We start from the raw sequence: 25,715 nt of genomic DNA, 5'->3' as shown, positions 1-25,715 counted from the left end.
TCATGTACCATAATTAGATCACTGTGACCTACTTTTCACACTTTACTGCACATTAAAGGAAATTATTGACCAGGCCATATTGTCAAACCTAGCATGCAAGTACAACTTAGGATGGCAGTTTGTTGCATACCATAACTAGGTCACCATGATCTAATTTTGATTGGCCTACCATGTACCTGATCGGTACTGTCTTGTTTTACTCTACTCTGATCAATCATTTGTACGTTCATTTGTTTATTCATTATTTCATTCAGTCTGACCGGCCTCAGTGGCATTGTGGTTAGGCCATCGGTCTACAGGCTGGTAGGTACTGGGTTCGGATCCCAGTCAAGGCATGGTATTTTTAATCCAGATACCGACTCCAAACCCTGAATGAGTGCTCCGCAAAGCTCAGTGGGTAGGTGTAAACCACTTGCCATGGTTTGTGCTATCCTGCCTGTGGGAAGTGCAGATAAAAGATCCCTTGCTGCTAATCGGAAAGAGTAGCCCATGTAGTGGCGACAGCGGGTTTCCTCTCAAAATCTGTGTGGTCCTTAACCATATGTCTGACGCCATATAACCGTAAATAAAATGTGTTGAGTGCGTCGTTAAATAAAACACTTCTTTCATTCAGTCATTCTATGTTATTCTACTCACTCTTTTCTATGAGTGTAAAAAATCGTATGACAATGTTTAGTTAGTATATTTTTAAGTTTTGTATATTTTTTAGAATTTCAAAGTAACTGTCAATTCATTTTAGTATGACTTGTACTGGATTCATTTTTCTTTGAATTTATTTCTCTAGTTTTAGAATAATAATAATATAAATAAGTTTATATATGTATACATTGTCATGTAGTTTAATTTTGGAAATGTTTTTCTTACTGTACAGCTTGAAGATCATGTCAAAAGATACCAACAGAACAAGAACAATATGTACACAAAGTGTATGAATGTAAGTTTCCAAATTTTCCTTCATTTGTATCAAGAGTGCCCAATTGTTTGTCACAGTTAAGCATCATAGAGCATACAGTAATCTGTCCTGAGCCAAGCCACTGGCCATGACAGAGACCATTCATTCATTCATTCCAACTTATTTTCGTGCTTATATCCTGTTAAGATTCAAGCACACTGTCCTGGGCACCCACCTCAGCTATCTGGGCTGTCTGTCCAGGACAGTGGGTTAGTTGTTAGTTGGTTAGTGAGAGAGAAGAGGGTGTAGTGGCCTTACACCTACCCATTGAGCCCTAAAGAACTCACTCTGGGTTTGAGCCGGTACCGAGCTGCGAATACTCTGCCTACTAGCCTGTAGTCCGATGGCTTAACCACTGCACCACCGAGGCCGGTGCCAGAGACCAGATTTGGGCTGGACATGCCAGAACCTTAAATAGAACATGGGCATGTTAATAGGAAGGAAGGAAGGAAATATTTTATTTAACGACACACTCCAACACATTTTATTTTCAGTTATATGGCGTCGAACATATGGTCATGGACCACACAGATATTGAGAGAGGAAACCCGCTGTCACCACTTCATGGGCTACTCTTTTCGATTGGCAGCGAGGGATCTTTTATATGCACCATCCCACAGACAGGATAGCACATACCACGGCCTTTGATATACCAGTCAAGGTGCACTGGCTGGAACGAAAAATAGCCCAATGGGCTCATCATCGGGGATCGATCACAGACTGACTGCGCATCAAGCAAGCTCTGTACCACTGAGCTACGTCCCATTCCCCCCTCCCCCACCCCCAACACGTTACTGGAGTTCAAGACCAGGACAAAAAATTGTGATTTGTTTTTTTGAGTGAGAAATAAGTTCTGAAAACATTTTCATTAGTATTTTTACATAACAGTTTTATTACATAGCATTATTTTAATATTCATATCACATTATTACACATATGAAACAGTTTTTATTACTTCTTGACGGGAATAAAAAAAAGTTATGAAATGCAAAAGATTCAGTAAACCAGAATTCCCTAAGAATTGAAAAATGTTTCACGGTCGATCCCTTTTGAAATACAGTACAGAAGAGAACCTCTGTAAACCGGATACCCAATAAAACAAGATGTTTTGCTTGGCCCCATGGGTGTCCAGTTTAAGGAGGTTTCACTGTAATTTTTAGATTAAATTTGCCATTTAGTTTTATTTATTGAGAGTGGCACCTCACTTCCCCATGTTCTAGTTATGCAATTTCTGTAACATAAAATGTGCATTTATTGCTTGTTAACCTTTAGACTACTGGATTAATTTTTGACAGAAACCACGTTCAGTGGGTACAAGTTTATAATTTTTACTCATATATATTCACTTACGGTAAATAATTAATAAATACATAAAATAAAGTTCCTATTTGCATCGGTAAGTATTATTTTCGTGGGTTTTTATAATTTTTATGTTATTTTAGATCAGTTAATGTTGACTGAAATTAGGCACAAGAAAAAAGAAGTTGCGTTTACTTACCGGCATTTGTGGCCAGTTTCCAGCATTTATGTCTATTATTCCCGATAACAGTGGTTTTCTGACCGGAATTGTTTTTTAAAAATGCACTACGATTCATGTCCCAATATTTGGTGATTTTCGTTGTTGGTAAAATGATCAAATTTATTATCAAATAAGCTGTCACAATCAGCTATCGATCCCTGAAAATGACCGCGACGTGCCGCCATTGTTGTCGAGCGAAAATACTTGCCGAAAACCACTTTTTCAACTCAAAATTACAAGCTATTTTCAAAACAAAAACAAAAACCTAAAGATACAGGAAGCCGAGTTGTCTTCTGTTTCCTGTTTTACAAGTCTTTCTGGTGAGTGTCTGTCCTGTGGAAAAAGGCGGGAAATCTGAATTGGGGAATGCACTGTATACAGTGTACAGTATGTTGACTGGCATGACGTCGGGTGAGTTATCTCACCTGCAGTAGTCAGAAGGTTAACAATCACTGAGGATATACAAACATGCTATTCCTTTCTTTCAGAATAAAAAAAATTACAACCAGAAATGCCAGGAAAGAGATACTGCTAAAAGTGTTTTCGAAGCGAATCGTCAGTCGGTTACAATAACAGCTAAGGAGCTGGAAAAGGTAAAATAGTCTGCAAAAATCTACCCTCCGTTAAAATCATCGGCGGATCTAGGGAGGGAGGGGGGACCTAAATTTTGCAATAGTTATAATTTTATTATATATATTAATTTTCATTTGTTTTACGATCCCCCTCCAAACCTCCCCCAAAGTTCCCTTGGCATTCCACCTCATGTCACTGGGGCCCCCCCCCCCTAAATGGATTTTCTGGATCCGCCACTAAAAATAGATATCTTTATTCATCCATTTATCTAAAATTGTTAATATTTATATGCAAACAACTTCCCTTTCAATATTAGTAATAAATATTGAGTTTTTGTCAAATATTTTAATGTAAGAAATAAGTGCTATATTCAGTCACATAGGTATAAACAGTAGTAGTTTCATTTCTAAGTTTAAGTTCTTCAAAATGGTCATCTTCAAATTTAATGGAGACATTGTTGGAAGGTAATGAGCATTTCATTCCCTCGCCAGTCGAATAGCTTCAGAAAGTTTAATAATCTATTTTCAGTTCATTCCATAAGAAATGATTCCAATCAGGCTTAATATGTAGTAAGGTACATCATTCTAGCAAACAGCAATGAAGTCCTATACTTTAAAGGCTGTGGGTTCGAATCCCAACCTAGATTGCGTAAAAATAACTAATTGGTGTGTGTTGGGGGTGGGGGGTTACAGGTTGAACTCCTTTTAAAATAACCCAATGGCTAAATTAGCAAATAAATCCTGTGAAAACCGACTAAGTTTCATGTCAAAATATTTCTTAATTCTAAGCCTCGACCTTGTAAACACCAGATCTGTCTAAATTGAAGGAAATGTTTTATTTAATGACACACTCAACACATTTTATTTACGGTTATATGGCATCAGTCATATCGTTAAGAACCACACAGATATTGAGAGAGGAAACCTGATGTCGCAACTTCATGGGCTACTCTTTTCGATTAACAGCAAGGGATCTTTTATATGCACGCCACACCCCCCCCCCCCCCCCCCCCCCCCCCAACTTCCTACGCCAGTGAGCTAGTGAAAGTAATTTGCTAATGGTTATCAATGTTGTTTAAATACTGATGACATTTTATTTATGGTTATGTGGTTAAGGACCACACAGATATTGAAGGAGGAAACCTGCTGTCGCCACTTCAAATAGTGGAGTTGCCGATTATTAATGTTTAAATGCTTATAAAGCTGTTCATTGATGAAAAATATTTCAGCATAGTACAACCATTCATTATTTGGCGCTTTTTCGGCATACTGTATTGATCATTAGTGTTTTCTTTTATTTTTCAGTTACGAATGAAAAAGGAAAAATCGGAAGAGGAGAAGTCAAAAGCAGGTAAATTGTAGACTGTTCAAACCATGTACTGAAGTAGCTTACAGTGACGGCTGTGTAGACATATTCACCTATAAGTAATAAAATACTGACAGCCGTGTATTAAAGGCATACTGTCACAGATTTAAGGACCTTATTTCTCTAAAAATTTATAATAAATCAAAATTACATTAATTTTTACAGACCAAATCTAGCTATTGCATCACTTTAACTACACCATGATGGAGTGAAATCCATGTCAGCAATGTTAGTTTTGGAATTAATGACCATTGCCATAATTCAATTATTTTTACAAAATATCATTAATAAGTGTAGTATAGTGGTTAAGTAGAAGTAATACTTAATTAGGCCATGTAATAGGTCAGTGGTCTGTGACAATATGCCTTTAAGACATTTTGACCTTGTTCTTTGGTGTAAAGTAATCCAGTAACCTCCTAATTTTTTAAGACCATGTAAAGTGTCATTTTCATCCCTGTTACATGAATTTTAATGTCTTAAAAAATCAGGTTTCTGTATTATCAAAATTAACCTGATAGATAAATTTAAAAGTGAGAAGAGTGAAGTAATTAATAGCTTGAATACATAATTGAGAGCATTTTTATAACTGTATATAATGTAAAGTATGTTTTGTTTAATGGCACCACTAGAGCACATTGATTTATTAATCACATCAGCTATTGGATGTCAAATGTTTTGTAATTTTGACATATAGTCTTAGAGAGGAAGCCCACTACATGTTCCATTGGTAGCAAGGGATCTTTTATATGCAACACTTCACAGACAGGATAGCACACACCACAGACTTTGATATACATATACCAGTGATGGAACAAGAAATAGCCCAATGCGCCTACTGATGGGGATCGATCCCATACCGACCATGTATCAAGCAATCACTTGTATCACTGGGCTACATATCACCTCATAATGTCTATAATATTAATTAATTAATGCCATCCTATAAGGAGCAAATTACATGTACATAGAGATTAAAATAAATGCATCTGTATGCAGAGGGGCTTGTGAAATTGTTATGCAGAATGTAATTTGGATTGTTTTCATTTGAAATTAACCTGCATGACATCCAAGCCATATTCAGCATGGTATCTAAAGGGAACTGATTAATTGGCATGTAGGTGTATATAAAAGACCTGAGGCGAGATGTAGCCCAGTGGTACAGCTCTCGCTCGATGCGTGGTCGATGTGAGATCGATCCCTGTTGTTGGCTCCATTGCGCTATTTCTCATTCCAGCCAGTGCACCACGACTGGTATATCGAAGGCCGTGGTATGTACTACCCTGTCTGTGGGATGGTGTATATAAAAGATTCCTTGCTGCTAATCGAAAAGAGTAGCCCATGAAGTGGCGACAGTGGGTTTCCTCTCTCAATATCTGTATGGTCCTTAACCATATGTCTGACGCCATATAACCGTAAATAAAATGTGTTGAGTGCGTCGTTAAATAAAACATTTCTTTCTTTTTATAAAAGACCTATAGCTGCTTACTGGTAACTGTAACCTGTTTGGTGCAGTTCATTTTAAATACTCTTTCGGATCAAAAAAATAAATAAAAGTTTGTTTAACGACACCACTAGAGCACATTGATTTATTAATCATCGGCTATTGGATGTCAAACATTTGATAATTTTGACATATAGTCTTAGAGGATTCCCGCAAGATTTTTTCATCAGTAGCAAGGAATCTTTTTTTTATGCACCAATCCACAGACAGGATAGCACATACCACGGCCTTTGATATACCAGTCGTGGTGCACTAGCTGGAACAAGAAATAGGCCAATGGGTCCACAGACGTGGATCAAACGTGCATCATCGAGTGAGCGCTCTACCACTGGATCACTTCTCCCCCCCCCCCCCCCCCCCCCAGTACATGTCGCATCTAACACAATAACAAATGACTATACAATGTGCTGGGGTGTCGTTTAACATTCCTTTCCTTCCTATTTTGTAATTCTGTTCACAGATCTCGCTTACCAGAGCTCATTGGATGCATTAGAACACGCCAGAATGGAATGGGAGAATGCTTTTCAGACAGCTTGCAATGTAAGTACGAGTGTATATTCAAAAACAGACATTTGGCCTTGGAAAGTGTTTGATCTTTTAATATGATATTTGTTGTGTAAATCCAATTTTAGTATGAGTGAATTGAAAACCCCCCAGACATTTGGCCTTGGAAAGTACTTTGATCTTTTAATATGATATTTGTTGTCTACTTTTATATTGGTTGTTATGTTTATTTTGATCTTTTCTGGGAACATTTTGTTTTCAAATTTTTGATTAGCACTACTTGGACGTAAGCACTAAAATAGGTGTAAATGAATGTATGTGTTACAGCACACAGAAAAGACAATGAAGCTGTCTGCTTAGCAGTCTGATTAAAATTAGCGCTACTGGTCTACCAGTAGATCTAACAGCATTGCGTGGACTCCCATGTCCAGGTAACATTTCATCTATAAATAACAATTTAAATATAGACCAGTTACACTTTGCCTTTTATATACAAATTCAAAAAATATCGGGCGAGACTATTTATGCAATAGGCGAACTTGTTGGTCTATTTCAACGTTAAAAAACAGGGGGAAAAGTGCAGTAATAAACTGGATTGTATTACTAGTATAAACAGATTTTATGGCTATACCATTACGGGGTTTTTTCGTCTTGAAACAAATTTTATATTGAAATTAGTTTCTGGCATACTTCGTAATTCACCCGAATCATTTCGTATACCCTCAGCATAATCCCGAATATTTTCAAATCACTGGCATGATTTTGCAAGTACGGTTCTGATTGGTCGAATGAAAGGTCAACTGGACATGAGCTCCAACGGGATGCTGTTAGATCCACAGGTAATAGTAATTAACCAATGAAGCTAATTTTAATTAGATTGACTGCTTAGCTATGTGTTAGCTATACATTCTTTTATTTTCATTTTAACTTGATTTTAATCATGCGTCTATTCAGTTAGGGTCAAGATTTAGCTCAGTCGTTTGAGTGCACACCTGAGATGCTTGTGTTGCAGAATCGAACCACCTCCGTTCAACTGATTTTTTTTTCTTCTCGTTCCAACCAGTGCACCACAACTGGTCAAAGGCTGTGATATGTGTTTTCCTGTCTATGGGAAAGTGCATATAAAATATCCCTTTCTGCATTAGGAAAAATGTAACAGGTTTACTCTGATGACTACGAGTCAGAATTACCAAATGTCTGACATCCAATAGCCGATGATTCATTAATCAATGTGCTCCAGTGGTGTCATTAAAGAAAACAAACTTTTATTGAATTAAGATTCAAACACACGATCCAGTAGTGGTGTCAGTAAACAAAACAAATCCTTTCTCTTTTAATTTTTGCTGAAATTTTTTTCCAGGAATTCCAGAGTTTGGAGGAGGAACGTATTGCATTCATGAGAGAGGAGATGTGGAAGTCGACGAATATCGATTCTTTGACAGCAGTTAGTGTTGATGAGGTATACATTTATATTGGTGTTATATGAATAAAATACTACTTGCTGCTAATCTGTGAGAATATCTCAGTGGCAGATCCAGAACATCAATTTAGGGGGTGGGGTGGGGGGTCAATGACATGTAGCCAAGGGCCACAAACGTTCCCAAAGGGATTCCTTGAATTCTCCAAAGTAAAAATAAAAAAATAGAATAAAAATATAACTTTTGCAAAATTTAGTGAGTAGGGTGGCTGGGACCCACTGTATCTTATGTGACTGTGGGTTTTATCTCTTTCTACTGGCCTCGGTGGTGTCATGGTTAGGCCATGGTCTACAGGCTGGTAGGTACTGGGTTCGGATCCCAGTCGAGGCATGGTATTTTTAATCCAGATACCGACTCCAAACCCTGAGTGAGTGCTCCGCAAGGCTCAATGGGTAGGTGTAAACCACTTGCACCGACCAGTGATTCATAACTGGTTCAACAAAGGCTATGGTTTGTGCTATCCTGCCTGTGGGAAGCGCAAATAAAAGATCCCTTGCTGCTAATCAGAAAGAGTAGCCAGTGTAGTGGCGACAGCGGGTTTCCTCTCAAGATCTGTGTGGTCCTTAACCATATGTCTGACGCCATATAACCGTAAATAAAATGTATTGAGTGCGTCGTTAAATAAAACATTTCTTTTTTTTTTTCTCTTTCTTGCTTTTGACCATGTTGCACAGACTGAACAAAAAAAATATAAATATGTTTAGAATATAGTGTGATTGTTGTTCAATAGTTTGATGTAAGTTATATGCAGTGAAACTCCTCTAAACCGGACACCCTATATACCAATGAAAATGTCTGGTTTATAGAGGGATCCAGTTTAGAGAGGTTAAGTTCTGTACTGGTTTTTCAAAATGTCCGGTTTTGAGAGGTTTCACTGTATTATTCTATGCTTTGAACTTTGAATTTGATATCTGTCATGAAGAAGTTTGTTTTGTTTAACGACACCACTAGAGCACATTGATTAATTAATCATCGGCTATTGGATGTCAAACATTTGGTCATTCTAACTCGTAGTCAACCGAGGAAACCCACTACATTTTACCTAATGCAACAAGGGATGTTTTATATGGACTTTCCCACAGACAGGAAAGCACATACCATTAGACCCAGTGATTTTCCGCAATCGCGGAAAACGGACAGAATTCCCATTGTGAAACGGAATTACGATTTTCCGCGAAGTTTAAAAAAATTAATACCATTTTACTATTGCCACACACTGTAAAACTGACGATTGGCCCGTGTGCAGTACTATTGGCAAACGCGTAGTGTCGTATTTACCGGTGCTACATTCAGCCAGACCGAGCGGAAAAACGTAAACCAAATGGCCATGTTGGGAACTAAATACTTCGCGAACGTTAGTGTAACGTTTGCTGGCTGAACTTGGGACTGGTTCACTGCTTAGTCTGTTGCGCCTGCGCAGACGGGACAGGTTTTTTTTTGTGGGTTTTTTTCAGGAGTAAGTTTAGTCAGCGGTTTGTCGCTAACGTTTGTCATGGAAGACTGATTTTTACGTTTTGTTAACACTAAGCCCCGTTGAATAAAACAGTGCACTCAATTGCTGGACAAATATGCTTTAACAACAAATAGTGATGTATGTCGACACCAGTCAATTTTCGGACCCTTGTTTTGGTTTCATACAAAGTAAATAAAACAGACCCAATGGTATTTTTTTTTTATATGATATATTTGACAAACGGTACTTTTAGTTTTTGTTCATCTTTTAAAACTTAAATTTTTTATATTTTGTCAAGAATTATGAAAAAGTAAAAAGTAAACAGCGTTGTCTGCCTGTTACTTTAATTTGTCACAGCTTGTGTTATTTAAATTGTTAATTAGGCCTGCATGTTGTATTCTGAACTGGAAATGAAACGGAATTTACAAAAACATGAAATGGAAAATAGTTTTTTTTAAACGGAAAACCACTGGGTCTATACCATGTCCTTTGATATACCAATCGTGGTGCATTGGCTGGAACGAGAAATAGCCCAGTGGGCCTACTGACGGGGATCGATCCCAGACCAACTGCGCATTAAGCGAGCACTTTACCACTAGGCTACATCACGCCCTCTATTTGTCGTGACGTTCTGTAATTAATATGCAGGAGTGTAATTGGAGATTCACTCCTTCATGATAAGTGGGAAAACTCTCGCTTGATGTGCGGTCGGTCTAGGATCGATCCCCGTCAGTGGGCTTATTGAGCTATTTCTCGCTCTAGCCAGTGCACCACGACTGGTATATCAAAGGCCGTGGTATGTGCTATCCTGTCTGTGGGATGGTACATATAAAAGATCCCTTGCTACCAATGGAAAAACGTAAGTGGGTTTCATCTCTATGACTCAAAATGACCATATGTTTGACATCCAATAGCCGATGATTAATAAATCCATGTGCTCTAGTTGTGTCGTTAAACAAAACAAACTTTCATTCATGATGTTCATGAAGGTGCTTTACATACTGGTACTTACTAATTAAGTAAGATGGTTTAGCAGTTCATCCATGAGTGTGTATTTTTTATTACACTGAAAGAAAGCAAAAGAAGATCAAAATGGAAAAGTAATTGTTGCTGAAAGAAAGAACTGAAATGGGGTGATATTTACAACTGGTTTAGGTTACAGTAAATCATAATTTGGTTATGGTTGAGTTACATATATTACATACAGAATGATATTGTTGCAGGCATCTTATCCAGTTTTGTAATGAAGGTATGTTAAGGTGATTTTTTAAAACTTGGTTTAACACACATCCTACCCTTCCCATTAAAGTAGTGGTTTAAACCCATGATATAAATTGTCATACCAGTATATTAAATCGTAAAACAGTGAAAAGGAAGCAGGGTGTGGGAGTTGAGGTGTATCTGTGAACCAAGTAATAAAAATGACCTAGTGTAATTTGTGTTCTGTTGTTTAGAATGTGACAGTTTGATTATGTACCGGGTACATGTATTGCACATTCTTATTTCAGTGTTTGAATTTCCGTGGCACATTTGTTGTTTTGGTTTTGTTTTTTTTGTCTGTGCTCTTTATAATTATGTATTGAGTGTCAAGTGCATGGCTGTTAAACACATAATTGATGAACAATGCACCATAAATACCTTTCCCAGTGTTAAAAAAAATGTAACTTCCTGCTACACAAGTTTCAGTTACACTGACATGGTGACATTTTAAACCAGGAAGAAATCACATTGATTGTGTACGCTGCAGTTACAGTGTACATGTACAGTGTGTTACTTGTTAAATTATAAAGTGTATATAGAAGCAAATTAAATATTAAATTAAATTAAATATTTAAAAGTTTAATTAATTAAATTAAATTTTAAATTAAATTAAATTTAAAAATTAATTAATTATTTTTTAATTTAAAAAATTAAATTAGTTAATTTAATTTTAAAAATTAAATTAGTTAATTTAATTTAATTTAATTTAATTTAATTTAATTTAATTTATTTATATATGTATGTGTCATTTAATCATTATTTAATTTACAATGTACCATATGTTTTTGATGCCCAGTAGCTAATATTGCTGTTCAAGTTGGGTTATTAACATCATTGACCCTAAGGGGGCGGGACGTAGCCCAGTGGTAAAGCACTTGCTCGATGCGTGGTCGGTCTGGGATCGATCCCCGTCGGTGGGCCCATTGGGCTATTTCTCGTTCCAGCCAGTGTTAGACATCCAGCAGCGGATGGAAGGAATGATAGGATGTTTTATTTAACGACGCACTCAACACATTTTATTTACGGTTGTATGGGGTCGGATGATTATTAAATCAATATGCTTTATCTTTGATGTCGTTAAACAACAACACCCCCCCCCCCCCCCCCCCCCCCCACCACCACCACCAACAACTTTATCCTTTCCAAACGAAAGAATATTTATTTGAATTTGTCAATTTTAACACAGGAGACGAATCAAGCGTATATGTTTGACGATCTCCGTTCATAGCAAACACACACGACTTTTTTAGCTTGAGCTTGTATTTCACATTTGTACATCTGTGTGGTCCTTAACCATATGTCTGATGCCATATAACCATAAATAAAATGTGTTGAGTGCATCGTTAAATAAAACATGTCTTTCTTTCATTGACCCTAGTTTCAAATGTACATTTTCTGTTTTGCATAAAAAATATTTTGAGCTACTACAAACACCAATAAAACCAGAAACTCGTTGGAAGTTGGATTTGCCAAAATTGATAAGAAAAGCAAAAAAAAAATATATATACTCTTCAAAAGAAGAAACGCAAAACCACATTGTCGTAACATTTGGAGAATTGATTTAATTATTGAATGGTGAGTCCGATAATTACCAAATGTTGCAGGATTGTTCACAATTCACTCTAGTCCATTGTGAGTAAGTGATAGGACACACCACCAAGGTCAAGGTCATCTGGAGTCAATACCGGGTGTGGCCTCCGCGTGTGTTGACAACTGCCTGACACCGCCTGCCCATTGAAGCAACCAGAGTACGGATGACGTCCCGGGGGATGGTGGCCCACTCGGCCTGCAAGGCTGCTGCCAGCTCGGGCAGGGTCTGGGGCTGTGGTTGTCGCTGTCGGAGGCGTCGGTCCAACTCGTCCCATAGATTCTCAATTGGGTTCAAATCCGGTGATATCGATGGCCAAGGAAGGACATTAATGTTGTTGTTCTGTAGGAAAGCCGTTGTGAGACGTGCTGTGTGAGGCCTGGCGTTGTCATGTTGGAACACTGCGTTGGCGTTGGCCATAACTGGAACGATGTGTGGCCGGAGGATCTGGTCAATGTAGCCCTGTGCATTCAGGTTGCCCTGCACGTGGACCAGGTCAGTTCTGCCAGTGTGTGAGATGGCTGCCCACACCATGACACTACCCCCGCCGAATCTGTCCACTTCCTGCATGCAGTTTGCCGCATAAAGTTCACCACGATGCCTATACACGCGACATCTTCCATCATGACGTCGGAGCAGAAATCGGGACTCGTCACTGAACCACACCTGTCTCCATCGCAGTTGAGGCCATTGTCGATGAATCTGGCACCACTGCAGTCGGAGTCGACGGTGTTGTGGTGTTAAGATGACACCTCGAACTGGACGTCTGGCATGAATTCCTACCTCACGTAGGCGGTTCCGTACGGTCTGGTCGGATATCCTGCGCAAACCTGGTATTGCTGCGGCTGTGGAGGTGGCAGTAGTCAATCGTTCCCGAAGGTGGCGTACCCGGATGTAGCGGTCCTGCCCGGGGGTAGTGACCCGTGGTCGACCGGATCTAGGGAGGTCACGTGTTGATCCATGTTGCTGGTAACGGTCCCACAGTCTGGAGATGGTGCTTGGGGACACATGGAATGCCCTGGCAACGGCCGTTCTGGATTCGCCTGCGTCTAGTCGGCCGATGGCATTGTTTCTCTGCGGTTCACTGAGACGTGGCATGTCCTGGATTGTCAACTGTCGGCCAGATACAGAGGCCAGGCAAGCGAACACCCTGCACTTTTATACTGTCGGTGTTCATGTTGCACGTGCAGACAACGCACATGCAGTGGTGACATGGTTTGCACGTGGCTGCGTTTTTGCGAATATTCACATTTTGGAACTTTATTGTACAGTAGCTGCGTTTTATCGCATGTAACCGTGGGAATGTGTTTGGGACATGCAATGACCTTATATTCACAAAGCATGAACCGGTAGGAAACATAAAATCGGAGTTATAACCCATTTGTACCCTTTTGCGTTTCTTTTTTTGAAGAGTATATAATAATAATTTGTAATATAACAGAAGAAATAAGTGTTATGCTGAAGATGTTTGAATTGTATTATAAATAGGGTTAGTGCTTTTAAACCATCCATTCATTAATTACATATTTTTATCTGTTTTTTTTTTTTCTCAGTGTTTTTTGGCACATTTTCCCACGTTCCAACCTGTGCACCACAACTAGTATATCAAAGCCTGTGGTATGTGCTATCCTGTCTGGGATGGTGCATATAAAAGATCTCTTGCTACTAATGGAAAAATCTAAATCCATATGCTCTAGTGGTGTTGTTAAACAAAACAAATTTTAACTTTTCCTTTTGGCACAGACACAGCACGGCTACCATGAATTGTGCCACTCACATGGAAATAATGTTATTGATAACCATAAAATCAAATATTTTTTATGTGCACTAGTGGTGTCATTAAACAAAACAAACTTTAACATTTTAATTTTTCCTTTTGATACAGGCACAGTACAGCTACTGTGAATTGTGCCATTTACATGGAAACAGTTGTTGTTGATAACCATAAAATCATCTATTTTTTTAATGCATTTGTTTTCCACACCCACATACTAAAAAAACCTGCGCACGTGGAAAATGGCCCATATGTGTGATTACATGTTAAAGTAAAACGTCCACTTTACATGTATATTTCATAAAGTATCTTTATGTAATAGAGAATTGATTTAATATAGAATATCGGGTTACTATGTTTAATATTGTGTGTATTTGGCGACTTTTAGACAATGGTGTAACAGTCTTAGGTCAGGTCCGGTCATAGGGCTTAACATGCACATTCAGAACAAGCTGCTGTAGTACACGGCTGTCATGGGCACATGTGTCGGCCTGGGCAGGCTTCTCCGTCCAGGACAGGAAAAGGGTTGGGGTGGGAGGGAGGAAGAGGCCGCCCATGCTGGCAAGTGCAAGAGAGCAACAGCAGCCCGATTGGAGTCTTGTAGTGGGTGGTGGGGGGGGGGGGGGGGGGGGGGGGGCAACAGTCTTGCTGAAACTTTCCTTTTAGGGTGTATTTTACCAAATCCCATAGACGACAATAGTAACATATGTGGCTAAAACTCCTACCTGCTGCGTATCAGTCAACATAATGCCACAGATATAAATACTACCAAACCTCACCATTAAAGTGAATCAGAAAAAATTGGGGATCAAGCTGCTCATTTCTGAGATAACGGGTAGCGTCTATGACTACCCTAGTTCCGCACAAAATTCGAGTACTATTTTTTTTTACAGGTACCCCATACAAGTTTCAAGCACAAGGCTATTTGACACAGTGATACTAGATGAAATAAAATTATAAAATTGCATATTTTGTTTTACCCAGATGAAACTATTTTTTTTTACAACCAACACACTCACATTTATAACCAATCACAGGACTTGTGGTGTTAACATCTCTATCAAACATTGGGTGCACCTCGAACTTTGACCCAGCTGGAAGTTATTTGGTTTAGTACTACCTTTATACTGTTATCAAGCTAGTCAAATAAATACCATATCAAAACATTGTAACCTGTTATTTTTTCTATAGTGTAATCCCTCGCATGCAAGCTGTAGATCGCACTGTTTATCTGTGAAAATAAACACAAATGTAGGTCTGAGTTCAGGAAGATCTGTGACACTGGCTGTTGAGTGTTTGCATGTCACTACTTAATTACCAGTTGCCATGTGAACATTATTTGCAAGGGGGCGGGACGTAGCCCAGTGGTAAAGTGCATGGCTGATGCACAGTCGGTCTAGGATCGATCCCCATCGGTGGCCCCATTGAGCTATATCTCGTTCCAGCCAGTGCACCACAACTTGTATGTGCTATCCTGTCTGTGGGATGGTGCATATAAAAGATCCCTTGCTACTAATGGAAAACTCTAGCAGATTTCCTTTCTATGACTGTCAAAAAGACCACATGTTTGATATCCAATAGCCGATGATTAATAAATCAATGTGCTCTAGTGGTGTCATTAAACAAAACAAAAAAATTTTTCTTTTTTTTTCTTTGCAAGAGGCTACTTGTTTTGTTTAAATTTAAATGTTTAATTTAAAACTTGCTCATTCCAAAAGGAACTGCTAAATCAAAGCATGTGGTATGTGCTGTCCTGTCTGTGGGATGGATGCTTATAAAAGATCCCTTGCTACTAATGAAAAATATGGTGGTGTCCTCTCTAAGACTAAAATTATATCAAAATTACCAAATGTTTGACATCCAATACCCGATGATTAATCAATCAGTGTGCTCTAGTGGTGTCGTTAAACAAAAAAAAATCTGTAAAAAATAATTCCAAAAGGTAACAGAGGAGGGAGAATTGAAAAATAAATGCATTCCACTGTTATGGGAAGTGTAAAAGGTACATTTATTTGATATGCAGTTAAGTATTTATTGCTGGAATTTGATGTTTACAAAAACAAGCAACCAGGCCATTATCATGTATAGAATTAATTTCCCAGTGATCTCATAACACACAGCAATGACAGTCAGTGTTATGCTAGCAATGCAGATGTGATGAGGCATGTCACGTGTTAACACTTCAAATTATCAGACAGCTAAGTGTTACTATGTAGGTCGGAGGAAGTACGGTCACAGGATAAATGTTTAGTATCATACTACTCATATGTCTTAGAGTTGGTAGGTTTTGGGTTCAAGTCCCAGTACTGGGTATGGCCCATAATGAGTTCTGACTTCCGCAGTGTGGAGATGCAAGATCTCTTCACAAACTTCACTTTCATTAACAACCAATTCAATTCAGTTTATTACACAATACCAAACAATCTGGTGTGAATTACACAATACCAAACAATCTGGTGTGAGCAGATAGAGATAAGAATTATTTAACATCAATAATAACAACAAATAATAATAACAATATGAATGTATACAGGCCAGATTGAGACACAAAATTTATATTCCTATTTATACACGAAGGAATAAAATGACAATGTATATTAAAGAAATAAAATGGTCAAAGTACTTGTAAGTACTTAAATTAAATTACTACTCTATTGATAACCACCACCAATTAACAATTTTTTCATTTCAACTTATTTTTGTGCTTATATCCATTTACGGTTCAAGCACACTGTCCTGGGCATACACCTCAGCTATCTGGGCTGTCTGTCCAGAACACTGGGTTAGTTGTTAGTGGTTAGTGAGAGAGAAGAGGGTGTAGTGGTCTTACATCTACCCACTGAGTCATTAAAACTTGCTCTAGGTGGGATCTGGTACTGGGCTGCGAACCCTGTACCTACCAGCCATATGTTTGTTGGCTTTGCCACAATGCCACCGAGGCCGGTAACTACCCATTGACTCTTACTGTCCTGGGCCCATATTTTCGAAGCTATCTTAGCCTACGAAATCGTGAAATCGTAAGCTATGACGTCACTATGGCATGCGCTGTAGTGACGTCACAACCTACGACGGTTTTACGATTTCGTAGCGCTAAGATGGCTTCGAAAATAGGGCCCCTAGCAGCTGGGCCCCATTCCACGAAGCGATCTTAGCCCAAAGATCACCATAACTGCACACCTAACATATGCACTTAAGGTGATCTTAGTGCTAAGATCGCTTTGTGGAACAAATCTCTCTTAGCCTCTGCTAGACCACAATTAATTAAAGCATCCTCTTTGCAAGTCTTTTTGCATTGCACTGCGATATCGCAAAGTTGTGAGAGTTTAGTGAATTAGATCCCTGGATAGCATTCAGCCGGCTAAGTGCTATCCCAATCCTTGAAGTGAAGGACTCATCACATCTAATTTACCTTGCTCTACATCTTCTTAATTCTGGCAGATCGCTGAAATGTGTGCACAGGACAGCTTGCTTAGACTTGAATATCAGAATGAGAATAAATGAAAGATGACATAAAAATATATATTTGTGAGTGAGTGAGTGAAGACTTTTCCATGCTCCTATACCACTAAGGCTTCGAGCATGTCCACCCCGGGTTCGGTCTCTGGAGGCCAGGGGCCCAATCCGGGACAGAAATTACTTAGGACAATTTTGAAATTAAACCAATGGGGAATACGGATATTATATAATTAGTTTTTATTTGCGCAATTCCAAAAATAATAATTAATATAAAATATATAATCCATTTAATTTAAAACTTTGTCGCTAATTTAGAACGAGCATTTCAAAAATACAAATAGTACAGAAACTCTTTATTTTAGCCCTATTATTATTTAGTAGGAGGTTGATTAAGGGAGGTTAAGCAGCCGCCACAGGGATTTTGCTTAGTAAGAAAAGAGGATTGATGAGGAGCACCAGTCGTATTGGGAACTTCAGCGTGGTCAGACTCGGGGAAGACCCCGAGGGTGGGGTGGGGGGGGGTTGTGGTATATATTTGTAATGGTAATTTGTGTACTTTCCTTGGTTGGTCTATGTACATGTTTGTATGGTATAGGGGAGGTGATTGTTAGTCCCCAATACTTATCCATCCTAGTTGCAGGTATGTTGTTCATTTTGTCCTCAAAACAGAGGATATTTCATGTTTTTTGTCAAATATGATTTATATCTCATCGAGTGAATTTTGCAATCATTTCTCACGAGTCGCCTTGTGTGACGAGTGTGATATGATTGCAAACTCCACGAGATGAGATATACATGTAAATCATATTTGACAAAAAACATGAAATGTTCTTTTTATTATATAACTTTTGGTAGTTTACCTTTATTTTTAAAATGCCAGCAGCAAAATAGTTCTGGCTTTCTTACAGTGAAGATAACACTTTCTACAGTGACGATAACACATTTTAAGAGTGAAATAGTGAAATTTTCACTCTAAAATGTGTTATCATCACTGAGTGACTGATAACACTTTTATTTCACTGATATTTTAAGATATTTCACTAAATGTTATATAATACATTGTATATGTTGTTGAGACTGACTGCAGTGTGTGTGATTGCACGATTTCAGTTGTGTCGTTTAACTTCTCTCTAAAACAGCGTGATATATTGTTATTGTTTATAAATTTATAGTGTCCTTTTCTGTGTTGGTCTAAAACTTAAGAAAGAAATATACTCGACATTGTTAATCTTTAGCTATAAACAAAATGTTCATTTAGCTGTTTTTATGTATGTATCACCAGGGCACAATATTTCACAAGAACCGTTGTTCAATTCGCGTGTCGGTTACGCAACTTTAAAATCACGAGAACCGCCAATTGGTTACGTGGTGAACAATTACATTCTAAAATTAAAAGTACCGTGTATATATCAATAATGAAAGAGAAAATGAGTTTGTTTTTTAAATACATTTGAACCACCAATGTAGCACAGAACAGTAGTTCAAGTGGCCTAACTCATCGGTTATGAGAACTATATTCACATAACTAATAAATCGGTTTCCTAAGTAAAACTCACGTGAATTGACTTCTGGTTACCTAAGATTTTGAAATATTGTCTCCTGTATCACTATGATACTATCATATGTGCCATTAAATTATGGTTGTACATCTTGGATACTATCTTGACTCACTATGTGTCATGGCACACTTTTGTTACTGTTAGTACATAAGACGTCTGATAAGAATTAAAAAAACAAAACAAATTTGACAGTACAGTGTTCGAGATTTTTTTTTTTTAACCATATTCAAGTTGGATACTAACATTTCAAAATCTGGTATCCCACCTGAGAATTTAGTATCCCACTTAAATGAAATTCATAAATAACATCGTAACAAACTTGGACAACACTGTTACTTAACTTTCGACTTTCATTGTTTCAGCAAAAAATAAAAACACAAGATTAAAAAAAAACCCACAGTATTATATGGTATCCTGATGGGATACTGGGTTATTGAAGTCTGGTATCCAAAATTAAATTCTGGTATCCCCGGGATATCGGGATACCGTTAATCTCGAACACTGCAGTACATATACATGTATGAAAGTAAAACCCAATGAATTTTCAATTGACTGGCATTGATAAATGGCAGTTTTAATTTTCTGCATCGGTTCTTTAATTTTATTTGATAGCAATCCATTTACTATTCATATGTATTTTATTTAATATGACATCGGTCCTAGAAGAGTTTTCAGTAACTGAAATGACTTTCACAGTATGTGCGTTCTCATTGGTTATGAAATGTCATTGTGATAATTTGTCATAAATTTCATCGTGCTAGAATTGGCACTATATTCTGGACATGCAGACTAAGGAGAGCTAAATATTGCTCTTCTTGAACTAGTCTGAGGCGAGTGATGGGGAGTGGGAGTGGGAGTTATAACTTACCTTAAACTGCGAGATGTGCTGTTCATTTATGTTACTGTTTTTATTTTCCAGTCAAGTGAGACTATTCGCAAGGTTCTTGAGACGTGTCAGGTAGAAGAAGACATCTCTCGCTTCATAGAGAAATGCAAAACTGGACAGGAGAGACCAGGTACACCATCACCATCACCATCACACCTTTCTGTCGTGGAGTCAAGCAACTGACAGAGGGCGAAGACGTAGCCCAGTACTTGATTGGGGTCAAGACGTAAATGTAGCCCAGTGGTAAAAACGTGCGGTTGGTCTAGGATCGATCCCTGTCGGTGGGCCCATTGGGCTATTTCTCATTCCAGCCAGTGCACCATGACTGGTATATCAAAGGCTGTGGTATGTGCTATCCTGTCTGTAAGATGGTGCATATAAAACATCCCTTGCTACTAATGGAAAAATGTAGCGGGTTTCCTCTGAGATTATAGGTCAAAATTACCAAATGTTTAACATCCAATAGCTGATGATTAATTAATCAATGCGCTCTAGTGGTGTCGTTAAACAAAATAAACTTTTAACTTTAAAAACTTGATATTACAAGGCTTTTCTTCTTCTTGTTTATAGCCTCAATTGGTTATACAGTGGAACCACTTTAAACGAGACATGCACCCATAGGACCAAGTAAAAAGTCCTGTTTTAAGCAAGAAATGTTTTATTTAACGACGCACTCAACACATTTTATTTACGGTTATTTGACGTCAGACATATGGTTAAGGACCACACAGATTTTGAGAGGAAACCTGCTGTCGCCACTACATGGGCTACTCTTTCCGATTAGCAGCAAGGGATCTTTTATTTGCGCTTCCCACAGACAGGATAGCACAAACCATGGCCTTTGTTGAACCAGTTATGGATCACTGGTCGGTGCAAGTGGTTTACACCTACCCATTGAGCCTTGCGGAGCACTCACTCAGGGTTTGGAGTCGGTATCTGGATTAAAAATCCCATGCCTCGACTGGGATCCGAACCCAGTACCTACCAGCCTGTAGACCGATGGCCTAACCACGACGCCATCGAGGCCGGTCAGACTGAATGAAATAATGAATAAACATATGAACGTACAAATGATTGACCAGAGTAAAGTAAAACATCCATTTAGATAGGTTATGTTCTGTACCGATGTTTATAAAAAAAAAGGAACCGTGAAAATCATCTGGTTCTTGAGGGAATTTCACTTTACAGTGTTCGGTTTTGAAACGTTTCACTGTAATTAAATTTCTGTATATATATATAATAGTGTTTAAGTTGATTTAGTTCAATTTATACATAACAAAAGTAAATTAAAGTAAAATATTTAGATAAAATGTAAACTAATCTGGGCCCATATTTTCAAGGCTACAATGTATCATAGCGCTACAAAATTGTAAAACCATTGTAGTTATGACATCACTACAGCACATGCCCCTACAGAATCGTAAAACCATTGTAGTTATGACGTCACATCGTAGCACATGCTAGGGGTGGCGAAAATACATTTTTTCCCGGTCTGGGGCCAAATCTCGATCTCTGAGACCGAAATTGTGTTTGCTGGTCCCACTTTTGTCTTTCTTATCGGTCCGACCGGCCTCGGTAGCGTCGTGGTAGGCCATCTGTCTACAGGCTGGTAGGTACTGGGTTCGGATCCCAGTCGAGGCATGGGATTTTTAATCCAGATACCGACTCCAAAGTGAGTGCTCCGCAAGGCTCAATGGGTAGGTGTAAACCACTTGCATCGACCAGTGATCCATAACTGGTTCAACAAAGGCCATGGTTTGTGCTATCCTATCCTATAGTGGCGACAGCGGGTTTCCTCTCAAAATCTGTGTGGTTCTTAACCATATGTCTGACGCCATATAACCGTAAATAAAATGTGTTGAGTGCGTCGTTAAATAAAACATTTCTTTCTTTTTCTTTTTTCTTGTCGGTTCGAAGCACCTGTCCGTTTTTATTATTGGAACAAACTACTATCTGGACCAGCTTGCCCAGAGATCGGTATCTTGTGCATGATTTAAAATAATAAATAAATAAATAAATAAATGTCAATATGACTGGTTTTTCAGATGTCTGTGATTTTTAAGTCTGCCATAAGTCGGATCTACAGTAGTATCAATCCACTACCACTAGGCTGAACATTTGTCAAAGCCGCTGCATGAGCTGGTCATGATATTAAACAGACGTTAACAATGACATCATTTGTGGTGAGAAAGCTATTGAGGTACATGTATTCCACATGCCATATATAGTGACGTCATATAGCTTACGATGGTTTTACGATTTCTTTGCATTAAGATTGCTTCAAAAATATGGGCCCAGGGCCCTGTTCCACGAAGCGATCTTAGCACTGAGATCACCTTAGTGCATAAGGTAGCTATGCACTTAAGGTGATCTTAGGACTAAGATCGCTTTGTGGAATGGGGCCTTTTTTTTACTATTTATTTCTACAACCCACAACTGTTTTCTTGGGCCACAATAATGTTCTTTATAAAAATTACGTTGAACAAATTTATTGTCTTTTTTTTTTTTTGTTGCAGCGAAAATACAATATGAGAATTATTACGGCAATGTTCCTGTGGAGAACAATGTAAAGTCACATGCAACCCCTCCAGCTAACCGAGCACCACAGCCGATACCTTCACAGGGGACAAGACCAGCCCCACCCCAATCTCGTGCCCCTGATGCCAGAATTGTAGATGTAGAACAAGGTAAATTATTAGCTGTGATGAGTTCTTCACTCCAGGGCTCGAACTTAAAAATTTATCACCCATGGCAATTTATAAAACAATTGCCGTGGGTGAAACGGCCCACTGACGGCCATTTTTAGTCTACCGACGGCAATTGTTTAATACTGTTATTTTTCTCTATGTACATGTAGTCATATTTCTTCAATTTATATCGGTAAACTTCAGTAAACAAGAATTTGTTATAAACGAAATGAATGAATGTTTAAAGGGACATTCCTGAGTTTGCTGCATTGTAAGTTGTTTCAATCCGACTAATAAAATATTTCTACAATTAAACTTACATATTAAATATATTTTTTTGTTTAGAATATCAGTGTCTCTATATGCAAAGTGCTTCTGGTTGTATTAATATTTATAAGAAGCCCAAACTGGATTTTGTCTTCAAATAATTTCGTACGTACAAAAAAATCTTTTTTAGGAATTAAAATGAAATTTAACCTAGTACAAATATTAGAACGATCAGAAACACGTTTAATATACAGCCACTAATATTTTATGCCAAAAAATATATTTGATATGTAATTACAATCTTTAAAAAGTCTCTGTTAGTCAGTAACATCTTAAAAATTGCAACAAACTCAGGAATGTCCCTTTAACAACACCCCGAGCGTGAAATATACATTGGTATTGGGTGTCAAACTATAAGGTAAATGCATTATTATAAATGAAATCATGGACTATTTGCATAAGCTCACATTTAACAGTATTTGGTGTTTCTGAGACGAATGAATGAACGAATGTTTAACGACACCCCAGCACAAAAATGCACATTGGCTATTGGGTGTCGGAAAAGGTAAGTACAGTCGAACCTGGTCTAACGGTCACCTGTACATAACGGTCACCTGCCTATAACGGCCACTATAAATTCCCCCAATGCATTTTCTTCCTTATTTGGCCTGTACATAACGGTCACCTGTCCATAACGGCCAGCGGTCACTATTTTTCACCCAAAATCACAGGTTGAACCTGCTATAACGGTCACAAGATGATCGTCGTAAAGACGTTTTTTGGTTTATTTTTTTACCCTGGTTGTCTTTACCTTTTCAATCATCTTAAAAATTATAAATTAAATGTGTTTATATGGCCATGTCTGTAGCTTTGGGTTTATTTTCTGTCAAAGTAAAGTTCCATTGTAATTCTCTGATCGTAATTGAAAAACAAACGGGCACTCAATAACTTCCATGACACGCAGTTACTGGTGGTGTAATTCGATTGGTTCTCAGCATCCTCACTGAATAGTAGATGACTTCCCATTGGCTGTACATAATGTAATCTGTATGTATGGTCACTATTGAGTCTCGAGAAACCAAACAAATGAGGTATTATGTTAGGTGCTTCCTTGTTTCTAGCCAGACATGATTGGTAAATAAACATGAATAGCTGAAGGCGGCAGTCATTGCAGATGTCCCGTGTTCAGATTTTTTAAGTGACTCCTGATCTTATTCAGCTGTAATCAATGGTCATACTCCACTGAAGGATTAGCGGTGACATGAAACAAACAAATGAGTCAAACATGCCACATGGGTAATAACCTTAAATTACACAAAATATCTTCTGCAAGTCAATGTTAGTATTTGTATGCAAAATGCCACCGTAAAATAGTACTGCTTTAATGTTAAAACAGAGAATCGACGTTATTAACACATCTGAGAAAGGCAATTTAAGTGCGCGAAAAATCGCCGATCATTTTGGTGTAGGACGTTTTCAGATTAATTCTGTTTTAAAAAGGAAAGCTGATGTTCTGGCCGATTTTGACAATAATGTTTCAGCCAAAAGAAAAAGGCAATGATGACATAAACAAGCTAGTGTGGGAATGGTTTAAAAATGCGACATCTTTTTTTTAATGACAGTTGTGATATTCTTTAATATATGGGTTCTAATTTTGAACTTGTATATAAGGGTCACCTCTCTATAACGGCCACTTTTTTCAGGTCCCTTGGGTGGCTGTTATATACAGGTTTGACTGTATATGGAAATATTATTTATATAGTTATGTAAAACCATAGTGTAAAAAGCTGCAGGGAAAAGTATAATACAATACAAATATCAAGGTACCTATATTTTAAAACTGTAAAAAGATCCCAAAACATTTCTGTTGCCAAATATATAATTTCTCGTCGGCTTCAGATGATTACACTCCACCAAAATGTGGCGCAGTAAAGTAAATGAATGCGTCAAATATGTATGACCGATGCGGGCACGGCATAAGACTACTTCGTCTTTCCTGCACCGCCTGTAGGATGACTGGCTTGACAGAATGAAGCTTGTTTGCAACCGTACTGACTATACAATCATCTTGCCAAGTGGAGACTAAGTTGCTCAAGTTTTCGGTGAATATCACATGAAATTGTTCGCTGTGTAAAAATTAAAGGGGGCGGCTGTGTGACCAGCACACCCCCACTCCCGCCCTTAAAAAAAATCAGAAAAAGCCCCCCCCAAAATACCCCACAAAATGAAGAGAAAAGCATTTTTACTGTATATTGTTGTGTGTTGGTCGACTTTGTGGAAAGACCCCTTATTTTCCCCCTCAATATCTGGTACAAAACCTTTGGTACGATGTACAAACTGATTCATATGTTATGTAATTGAACTGGAGATATTGTCGATCTGATATTCACGGGCATTCGTTTTGTTGAACCGATCAAAGTTTTAATATTATTTTGTTTCTTTTATGTCTCTCTTTTTCAAATGAATCTATCTTATTGATATCATATTGCAAGCTAATAAAAGTATCTTTGCTTTTGTAAAGATGTTGTACATATTATTTGGCACCCAAGATAAATGATTTTAATGATGAGCACAACCACTTCTGTTGTTTTTGTCAGCGGCGATATACTTAACTAAATTCAAAGTTTTTAATGTTTTTTATTAGGAATTGCTGAATAAACACATGACAATAAGTAAAAATCACCAGTTACGACCAATTAAATCTGTAATTGAGAACAAAATGTCAGACGAGAGTCAATGGACACAAAAGACAGAATGACCTTTCTGATAACGTGACAAATATGGTGCCAAATAAGTGGTGGTTTTGCCGAAACGAAAAAAAGAAAAAGTGTTCATTGCTCATTGTGTTTCAAACATACAAGTGGATACTTATATGGGACACAAATAAGACTGT

General features: G+C 38.0%; 1 protein-coding gene across 6 annotated transcripts in view; it reads left to right on the top strand.

Moving 5' to 3' along the window:
- LOC121380867 (proline-serine-threonine phosphatase-interacting protein 2-like) overlaps positions 1-25,715 on the top strand; it is a 53,428-nt gene that overhangs the window by 9,330 nt on the left and 18,383 nt on the right. For all 6 annotated transcript variants that reach the window (XM_041509870.1, XM_041509869.1, XM_041509874.1 and 3 more), the window contains exons 5-11: positions 872-934; positions 2,960-3,064; positions 4,349-4,394; positions 6,371-6,450; positions 7,775-7,873; positions 19,902-19,998; positions 22,385-22,555. In XM_041509870.1, coding sequence (XP_041365804.1) covers positions 872-934; positions 2,960-3,064; positions 4,349-4,394; positions 6,371-6,450; positions 7,775-7,873; positions 19,902-19,998; positions 22,385-22,555 — 661 coding nt within the window. The remainder of the gene's footprint in view (positions 1-871; positions 935-2,959; positions 3,065-4,348; positions 4,395-6,370; positions 6,451-7,774; positions 7,874-19,901; positions 19,999-22,384; positions 22,556-25,715) is intronic.

This window comes from Gigantopelta aegis, chromosome 9 (assembly GCF_016097555.1).
Source record: "Gigantopelta aegis isolate Gae_Host chromosome 9, Gae_host_genome, whole genome shotgun sequence".
Taxonomy (NCBI): domain Eukaryota; kingdom Metazoa; phylum Mollusca; class Gastropoda; order Neomphalida; family Peltospiridae; genus Gigantopelta; species Gigantopelta aegis.
This window is presented reverse-complemented; position numbering and strand designations above follow the sequence as displayed.